The sequence below is a fragment of the Felis catus genome, chromosome D3, assembly GCF_018350175.1.
Source record: "Felis catus isolate Fca126 chromosome D3, F.catus_Fca126_mat1.0, whole genome shotgun sequence".
Classification (NCBI taxonomy): domain Eukaryota; kingdom Metazoa; phylum Chordata; class Mammalia; order Carnivora; family Felidae; genus Felis; species Felis catus.
In genome coordinates, this window is record NC_058379.1 from 80,316,617 (window position 1) to 80,326,718 (window position 10,102).

The following is a 10,102-nucleotide window of genomic DNA, read 5'->3' on the forward strand; positions in this document are numbered from 1 at the left end:
TGGAGATATGTTGAGTAAGAATTTGCTACAGCAGAGGTCAGAGAGGTTTTTTTGCCTGCTTTCTCCTCTAGGATTTTGATGGCTTCCTATCTTGCATTTAGGTCTTTATCCATTTTGAGTTTATTTTTGTGTATGGTGTAAGAAAATGGTCCAGGTTCATTCTTCTATATGTCTCCATCCCGTTTTCCCATCACCATTTGCTGAAGAGACTGTCTTTATTCCATTGGATATTCTTTCCTGCTTTGTCAAAGATTAGTTGGCCATGTGTTTGTGGGTCCATGAAATGTTTATCTTTTACTGTGTATTCCTCTGATGGTACAGCTACAGATAAAATGCCTTGGATAAGTTATTAATTTTTGGATACTTTTTTGAAAAAAGTTTAGCAAGAAGCACCTCAGTTATTAAGGGAAGTTTATAGTAGAACCACTTACTGATAAATTGAATTTCTTCTTTCTAGTAATTGAGCTAATAACACTGTTGACATTCTGTGTCAGTAGGCAGGTTCTGTTTAACCTTTCTTGAGAAAGACTGCTGTTAATGATTTGTCTTTAGTATTGTTTCAAAAATTTTTAACAGCTGACTATAGCTACTGTTACCTTAATAAATGTAAACATTTTAAGTACGTTGTCCAGTTCTGCCTGTATTTATGAGCAAAAAGACATTGAAATAGGCACAATATTTAATTGCATGGTTTCCATACATATTATTGCCATATCTGGGTTTATGATGTTTACGTGCTGTGAACTGGACTTTCTCTTTTGCCCTTTTTATACCAAAAGTCAGGAAATCCAGGGGAAGTTTAGATTGCAGTTATTTCTGTATACAAGCGTAAGAGTGATTGCAGTAATAACACCGTATGAAGTATAATTTTGTATTTGCCACTTCACTGGTCCTGCTGTTGGAGAAATGGCAGCACTCTTACATTTGTCTTGCTTCTTGTGTTCTAACACCATTTGTTTTATGACTATAGTCGTGGCTTTATTTCCCCGCTGAAATATTTAAGAGTAAGAGCATTTATTCCATTGTTTTCCATTCCCTTCCGTTCCCTTCCTCTAGATATTTGGGTTAAATGCAATCTTGTGATTGAGCTCCTTTAAATTGTGTCATGTACGGGAGACATCTGTGAAGACCTTGGGTTTGGAGTACAGAATATAAATTAAGTGAATTGCCTAAAATCGATGAAGGTTAAAAAATATCCAGTCCTTTTCTCAGTAATCAGGTGATACCAAATAAATCTCAGTCTTTGTATTGTGCTTCATTCGGCCTCCAGTTAACCTTTTTGTTGCTGATCTCTCCATGGATTTTTTTTTTAATTAAAAACTTAATTGTTTTAGAGCGGTTTCAGGTTTACAGTAAAATAAAGAGGGAGGTACCGAGATTTCCCATATGCTTCTGCCACATGAATAGCCTACGCCATTATCAGCACCACTCACTAAAGTGATACGTCTTTTGTCAAGGATGAGCCTCCACTGACGCACTGTTCTCACCCAAAGCCCATTGTTTACCTAGGGATTCATTCTTGGTTGTTACACGTTCGGTGGCTTTGGACGAATGTATAATGACTTACATTTACCATTATGATACCCTACAGATCGTTCTCACTGCCCTAAAAATCCCCTGTGCTTCACCTCTCCCCCCAACTCCCCACCCCTGGCAACCACCGGTCTTTTTATTATCTCCGTGGTTTTGCCTTGTCCCGATTCTCTTTTAAACGAAGTCCATAGACAGCCAAAAATTCTTGGCTGTCAGGTAACCGAGGGACACATTTCCTCCACTTCCAAACTTCAGGGTTCATTTTAGATACATAGTTCAAGTTTATTTCTAGCAGGAGATCGGAGTTCCGCTTTGACAGCTGTTTGTGTTTGTTTTCCTTAGACACAGACAGCAATTCTGAGGATTCTGGGAATCCGTCAACGACCAGGTTTACAGGCTGTGGTTCTGTCAACCAGACCGTCAGTGTCAAGCCACCTGTTCAGATTGCTTCTTTAGGAAGCGACAACGGAGGCCTTCTAGGAGACCCCCTACATGCGCCCAAGTATCAGCATATTTCTTTTATGCCAACTTTACACTGTGTCATGCACAATGGTGCCCAGAAGTCTGACGTCGTCGTCCCTCCACCCAAATCCGCTGACGGCAAGACAATAGGGATGCTTGTTCCCAGTCCCGTTGCAATTTCTGCAATAAGGGAGTCCACGAATTCTACCCCTGTTGGAATACTGGGGCCAACAGCTTCTACCGGAGAATCCGAAAAACACCTCGAATTACTGGCTTCCCCTTTACCTCTTCCGTCGGCGTTCCTCCCGCACAGCAGCGCCCCTGCTCTGCACCTGACAATTCAGAGGCTAAAGTTGCCACCGCCACAGGGGTCCTCCGAGAGTTGCCCGGTTAACATCCCGCAGCAGCCACCCGCGAGTCTGAGCATCGGATCACCAAACACTGCCTTTATCCCTGTCCATAGCCCAGGTAGTTTTCCGGGATCTCCTGTGGCTACCACGGACCCCATCGCAAAATCTGCATCCCAGGTGGTAGGACTCAATCAAATGGTGCCTCAAATCGAGGGAAACACTGGGACCGTCCCTCAGCCTACCAATGTGAAGGTAGTTCTCCCAGCAGCCGGCCTTTCGGCCGCACAGCCACCAGCTTCCTACACCTTGCCGGGCTCCCCGCTTGCTGCCGGCGTGCTGCCCAGCCAGAATTCCAGCGTGCTCAGCACGGCGGCGGCGTCGGCCCAGTCCGCGGGTGCGGGCATCGGTCAGGCCCAGTCGGTTCCTCCCGCTGTTCCCACCCACACCCCAGGCCCCGCCCCCAGCCCGAGCCCCGCTTTGACACACAGCACCGCGCAGAGCGACAGCACGTCTTACATCAGCGCTGTGGGAAACACGAACGCTAACGGGACAGTATTGCCGCCGCAGCAGATGGGCTCGGGTCCTTGCGGTTCTTGCGGGCGAAGGTGCAGCTGCGGGACCAACGGCAGCCTTCAGCTGAACAGTTACTATTATCCCAACCCGATGCCCGGACCAATGTACCGAGTCCCATCGTTCTTTACTCTGCCATCCATCTGCAACGGCAGCTACCTCAACCAAGCACATCAGAGCAACGGAAACCAACTTCCTTTTTTTCTGCCTCAGACTCCGTATGCGAACGGCCTGGTGCACGACCCGGTCATGGGGAGCCAAGCCAACTACGGCATGCAACAAATGGCGGGGTTTGGGAGATTCTACCCTGTGTATCCAGCACCTAACGTAGTTGCCAACACGAGCGGTTCGGGGCCCAAGAAGAGCGGGAACGTTTCATGTTACAACTGCGGTGTAAGCGGGCACTACGCACAGGAGTGCAAGCAGTCGTCCATGGAGGCCAGTCAACAAGGTAATCATGAGAGCTCCCAGAGGACTTGTTTTTGAGTGTGCCCGCTTCTCCCCACCTCACTGAGCGCGGGGAGCCTGTTGTGGCAGAAGGAGCTGGTGTGTGCTCACTTACGGATGGTGTGCTTTCAGTGACAGATCGTTCAGAGGCAAATGGGAAAACATAGCGTAGACCCGGGCCACCCAGCGCGAGGGAGTTGAGGAATTCAGTTTCCAGTGAGAGCCTAAGAACCGTTGAGGCACTTTGGAAGGAATATAATGGGAATTTGTGTCACATGATAGCAGATCTCTTGTTTGCAGCACTTTTTTTTTTTTAAGCTACAGTCCTGTTTTGTAGAGTAAGCGAAATTTTTAAATAGGAAGAAGTGGGAAGTAATTCTAGTCACCCGACAGGTATGATTGTTAGTTACAGTGTGGTACACGTATGCACAGCCGGCTGGCCCCATGCACACTCCCCCCCCGCCCCCCACCACGCTGCCCCTTCCCTTCCCAGCAGATGCTTAAAAAAAGATGCATAATGCATTTTAAGGAACAAAATATTTAAGCACTGGTTTGGGAGCAAGGGAGTTAGCTTGAACTCCGTTTAATGTTCTCGCCACCAGGAATAAGAAAGATGTTCTTAGATAAGTAGGAGTAAGATCACAAACTCAGCGTAGACGTCAGACTGTTCTCTCTCACTTGGATTTGGCTTTTGTCAGTTTTGCCAAGTCTCATCCAGAAAAGAAGTCTTGAAGTGCGAATGTGTATTTGGCATTTTTAAAGGAAGATTGGGTTTGCTAGCTTTAGGTTGGACTTAAAGCACAAACTTCCTCTTACTTTGGAAGGTAATCCTGTGTGCCATTTGGGACCATAGTAGTGCGGAGGAAGCTGCCTTCTGGCGAGCATGCCCTTTTGTTATCTTGTAGTGGTTTGTGATGCATTGCATTGTAAGCAGTGACTTAGCAGTTCTGTCTTTCCCGTTTTAGGCACTTACAGACTGAGATACGCACCTCCCCTCCCCCCTTCTAATGATACGTTGGATTCTGCAGACTGAAACGCGTAAAGCTTGACTGCTTAATACCCTGACGTGTTGGGGAGTCATGGTGGGGTGTGGAGGGGAGGAAAGGAAAGGTATTTTGTTTGTGTTTCTTTGTCTATACATTTCCTAGATTTCTATGCACTTGGGGTTTTTCATTTCTGTTGTACTGATGTCCAAAACAAAAAAGAATGCGTTGCTTTTGAGCCTCTGGTCTCCTGGTTCAACAACAGGCTTATCTGTATGATACATGTAATTTAAACCTCCAAACTATCAAAAGGAAAATGTTTGCTGTGCTTTTTTTTTTTTTACACTGAATACTTGCTGTGTGCAATGTTTACTGAATCTTTAAAACTGTGTATTTGACCTTTTTTCTTTTTTTTTTTTTTTACAACACTGGTGACAGTCATATGGTTTTGAAAAAGAGAAACTTTGCTTCTTCCCAGCTTTTCTCACTTTCACCGCAAAGGACACACGTCTCCCCGCCACCCCCTTTCCTGTGGCCTGTAAATCCAGGGTGAAGTGCTTCACCTTCATCTGAGAGGAGAAATCAAGTTCCCCAAATCGTGTGTATATATGTAATAAACAGCATCACGTAAATACATATATGCAGTGCTTGTTGTCCAAATCAAAATTCAAGTTAAGTGGAAGAGAGCGGAAGAAGTAAAACCATATGAAACTGAAAAAATATGATGTATGAAGCGGACAAAGAGCTTTTTCTTAAAAAAAAAAAACAAAACAACAAAAAAAGTTTTTACTTCGTCATACTTTTTTAGCCTGTTGCTTCAGAGAGACATAAAGTGAACAAACGTGTGAGTGTCGTGTGTGTGTGTGTGTGTGTGTCTGTGTCTGTGTCTGTGATGAAAGTCGACGGCTGATCTCTCTTGTAGTCTGTCACCGTGTCGTGCTAAAGAGACACTACCGGAGTAAAGATTGCTTCTTTTCTCACGCCGACTGTAGCAGTGATACGTTGTGTTCGAGATGTGTGTGGTCTGTTGCAGTCCGAGCGGAAGCTCTGGTTTCTGCGAAAGTCAGGTTCGTTCCCTAACCCGTCTCTCTCGTCGCAAAGTCACTTTGATAAGTTTCCCACTCTGCGTGATCATAATGTGAAAGACTGGCTTCCGAGTGTGTTCAGACAGTAGTAAGCATGTCTGTGTCCTGTCACTAAGTTTAATGCTGCTGTTTTAAAAAAAAAAAAAAAAAAAAAAAGTTTTTTTTAAAGCCAATCTATGTACTAAATTGCTTCCAGGTAATTTTTGATTTCCTAAAGTGCACTGAGATTATCTGGAAGCCTTGGGTGTATTTTTGGAACTGCTGCATTCAACAGCGATGAGCATCTGCCCCCGTACGGTCAGGGGTTCAGGGTCGGGCTGGTTTTGTTTTCCCATTCCTCAGTACAGAGCAGAAGGGATAGATTCGTGTCGTGTGGGGCGGTGTCAGTGCCCAGCAGAGGAACTTAAATACTTGGTCTGGGTTCAGAAGCCCAACAGATTGCTAGATAAAAGGAAAAACTTGAAGAAAAGAGAAGCTTCATTTAATGCTTCATGGGTAGCATTTATATTTATAACAGCAATGTACATTTTGAAACTAACTTTCAGGGTGGGAGTTCGGGGGGAAGGGAAAGGGGTGGGTGTCAAGGGGTAGATGAAAGCTTTAATTTAAAGAAGAAAGTTCGCATAAAGGAAATTATTTTGATTAAATATATTTTATTTGATCTGGGTATTTTTGGACCACATTATTAAATTAATTGCTAAGCTGCCGTTGAGTTGTTCCAAGTGAGAGTTTTGATGAGCCACGTATGGGCCGTGTTGGGAACCACTTGCCAGTTGTACTTTATGGAGCTTATTTTATGATTTAAAATACTGTACTGTATATAGGAGGTATGTTACCTTCTCCTTATTTGTATGTTTACCATATACTTTGATATTTGAAATGTTATGTACTGGAAAGGCCACTTATATTTCTAGAACAGATTGGATTTTATGCAACCCTTTTTCCTTGAATTAACAGCAATAAAAAAAATGAAAAACAGCTTAAGAATTGTGGTTTATTGCAGATTTTGTAAAAATGAAAAGGAGGAGGGCCTCACACACGGTGATTTGTTTTTTCTTTTCCACCAATCGAGCCGTTTTCCCCTGGGACGTGGGGCGGCGAATCCCAAAGTTTCTTTACCACCTGGATGTTCTTCAGTTTCTTCTCCAGCAGCCTTGCTTCGGAGGTCACCTGTGTGACCACGAAGAGGAGAGACTGTGTTTCCGGGCCCACCGAGCGCACGCCGCGTGCCCAGAGCTGTGTTTCTGGTGGAGGCTTCCCTCCCCCAAAGTGTAGAGAACACGATTTGCTTTCGCAGATTCATTACGATGGTGTTTTTCCGGGCGACTCTCCGTGCGTTGTTGACTAGCTTTTATTTCACCGGTTCTGTTGGCCGTGACCCAGTCTCCAGTCCGTTTTTACGCAGTCAGTAATTTACGGGGAGACCCTTTCCTCGTGTGCACCATACAGTCACGTCTGGTGGCGGTCCCTGAGGTCTCGTTGCGTGGCCCAGGCCCTGTCTGTCCTATGGTTGTCCCCCAGCATTCATGCAATAGTGGGCACTCAAGGGCTCCAGCTGACCAGGCAGCAGACGATTGTCCAGAGGCATCTAATGAATGTCCCCTCTGGCCCCATTTGGACGGTGGGTTCCAAATGATCACAGCATTCCCGAGGCCCCAGCCCTCCCCTTCTCCCCTTCGGCTGGCACCCGTGCACCTACACGTGGGACACGCAAGCCGTAAGCCACCTTCACGTTAATGCGCAGGCTGCCCGTGTCCTTACCTGTGTCCCCTCCTCCCTCCTTTTCTGCCGCTGCACCAAAGAGCCCACGACTGTAAACTTTATCGTCCCCGTGCCCTTCCCCTCACATGTCACGTTCTCCTCCCTCACACACCGTGTACTACTTTTCTTGAGCTTTATGGAAAAGGTGTCTTGTACGTAGTCTTGCATGACTGTCTCTACTGGTTTGGGGTCCTGATGTTACGTTCCTGCAGTGTATTCATTGTCTCCAACTTTCCACTGTTCTGTTGTGTCTCATGGGGGAAAAACACAAACACACACTTTCCATTCTGTCCACAAACATGTGGGTGCTTTTCTTTTTTTTTTTTTGCTCTCACTGGAGCGTGTTTGTACCATCTCCTGGTTCGTGCATGCGAAGGTTCTTTAGGCTATAAATCCAGGAGTGCCAAGTGCTGGGTTGTAAGACACACAAAAATGCTCAGTTTTCCAGGATTTGCCAAATTGTTTCCCAAGTGGTTTACACTCGTGCCGACAGCATCCGGTCCCTCAGTCCGTATCCTGACACCCTCCTGCATGGAGGTGACGGTGCCGTGGAAGGCTTGGCATGGGAGGGCCAAGCATACCCTGGAAGAGCCCATGTCAGGCTCTGTGGAGGAGGGGAATGTGGAGAGGGGCAGGGTCCGGATGGTCCCAGTGTAGAAGAGGGGACGCAAGGCAAGGCTCAGGAATGGAAGCGACTGTGTTTTGTGGCCGGGGATGTGGGAGGAGGAGACGAAGGCCGGTGTAGGAGATGGAACATATGGAAAGAGTTGTGAGGTGTGTGGTTCAACAGGTAAAACAGAGTCAAGCTGGAGACTTTGAGGTCCGTTGAAAAATTAGAAATTACCAAGTTTCAAGTAGAGGAAGAACACGTTAATGATGGTACAGTAAAAACTTGGCTCGCGAGCATAATCCCGGAAACATGCCTGTAATCCAAAGCACTTGTATATATCAAAGTGTATTTCAGGAACCATTGACTCGGTTGCAATCATGTGGTGTTTGGCCGAATGTACGACTCGTATGGCAAGACATCACTCATTTATCAAGTTAAAATTTATTAGAAATGTTTGCTGGCCTTGTGGCACGCTCGCAGAACAAGTTCCTCGCGATCCAGGGTTTTACGTATTTAAAGAAACGTGGATGGTTGAGGAAAGAAAGTCTGGCCGTTCGAAGGCTGGTTAGGGCACCGGTGAGGCAGCGGGAAAAGTGGGGACAGAAGGAGGCGAGGGGAAGGAGCCTGGGCCTCTGAGCTTTATTTTCCCCAGAGAGGAAATGAGACTTTATTTTAAATTATAGCCATGAGGGTCAAATGAAATCACACGTGCGAAAGTTCGAACGTAATGAAATAGCGCCAAGGAGGCACGCCGATGTCTGTTGAATTCTTTTTTGATGAACAGGAGAATTGCACCGGTTGAGAGACCTGGAAACACGGAGGGGAACTGAATCTAGGAGGAAGGGGTGGTGAGGAACTTAGCAAAAAACACAGTTCTGCATTACGTTGGACTCAGTTATTTCAGCTCTGTCCACTGATAAAAGACCCCAAATAGTCCCTGTCCTCAAAAATTAACCCTAGCCGGAGAGCCTACCAACTAATGGCGGCTATGGGCCGAGTCGTGCGGTTCTGATTATTCGATACTGGAGTAGAATAAGTTCGTTCACAAGGCAGATCCACATTTAACTTTTCACGTAAGTGCTAAAAATCAAATTTTTCTGACAAGGTTGCAGAAAGATGAAAGCACGGTATAAAATAATTTTTTTTTTTTTTGACAGGTAGCATCTAGTACTTAAAAGCATCATCCATTTGAGCTTGGAAGACGTCTTTTTTCAATTCTACATACTGGTTACAAAAGCGCTCTGAGGTTGTTAAGGCAGTGAAGCCGAATGGAGGCAAGCGGTGACAATAGTTCGACCCCATAACCCTTCCATCGCTTCATCTCCAAAGAATAAAGAAAAATGCTGACTTCCCCCACCCCGGCCACCCCACAGAAAGGGCCATTTATTTTCAGAGAAATGAGGTGTGGGGGAGTAAGTGAGGAAGAGGGGTGCTCTGACTTTAAGCGTGGTCGCCGTATCTCCGGACCTTCCTTTTGGGGGGCGGGTGGTGAGGGGGCAGAGGGGCCGGCTCTTACGAGCATGAAGGGCTCTGGGGTCCCAGGTGTCAACTCAGGTGTACCCATCACAAGGACCGTGCACAGGGGGGCAGCGCTGTCCCCCAGAGAACGCCCATTAGCACACTGGCTTTAAGCAGTTTGGATTCCGAAGGTCCATCTAACGTCAGCATTTGTTCACTGCTTACAACACAGCATTTGTGCCTGTTAACATGCAAGTATCTTGAGACACTGACCTAATTCTTAAATGCATTCCTCCTTTGAAAAATGTGAGCCCTCTGGATTGGAGCGTGGGTACATGTTGCCTGAATTCTGTGTGTGTTTGCAAATGTCTGTCCATCTTGGGAACACAGAGGCTGTAGGCTTCGAAATTTTCTGCTCTGGAGACTGGGGCACATCACAGATGGCATCAAAGACCCTTCTTCCCGCAATCTACCTCTTGTGCAGTGACAGCATTTCTCGGTCACCAGAGCTGTTAATCCTCAGATCCTGTTTTGCTACTTGAAATTTGGGGGTGGGGGGTGGGGTGGGGGGCCGGGTGGCTCTTCATGTTTTTTTTCTTCGTCTTGCAGCTCCAACTTAATCTGCTGTAAAAGGAGGTCTCAGCCAGCCTCCCTCACCAAAAGAAATTGCTAATTGGGAAGCAGCGCCACCTGGTGGGGGACAAGGACAATGCAAGCAAACGGATGTTCTTTCCCACTGACCTAACATAGAGAAAATTGAACGTAAGACAGAAAACATTTGAGACTGTAAGCCTGTGCCCAAAACCGTAAAGAATGCAGGCAGCTGGCCATAAATGTAACTTG

The 10,102-nt window shown here is 46.2% G+C and overlaps 1 protein-coding gene across 6 annotated transcripts in view; it reads left to right on the forward strand.

The window, feature by feature from the left end:
• ZCCHC2 (zinc finger CCHC-type containing 2) overlaps positions 1-9,531 on the forward strand; it is a 64,797-nt gene extending 55,266 nt beyond the window's left edge. For 3 of the 6 annotated variants that reach the window (XM_023242070.2, XM_011288139.4, XM_023242067.2), the window contains 2 exons: positions 1,876-3,366; positions 4,328-6,408. In XM_023242070.2, coding sequence (XP_023097838.2) covers positions 1,876-3,366; positions 4,328-4,395 — 1,559 coding nt within the window. In that variant the 3' untranslated portion in view covers positions 4,396-6,408. Of the gene's footprint in view, positions 1-1,875; positions 3,367-4,327; positions 6,409-8,958 lie in introns of those variants that run through there. The other 3 variants (XR_002737379.2, XM_023242068.2, XM_045041066.1) reach the window with 3 other exon arrangements.
• Positions 9,532-10,102: the final 571 nt, after the last annotated feature.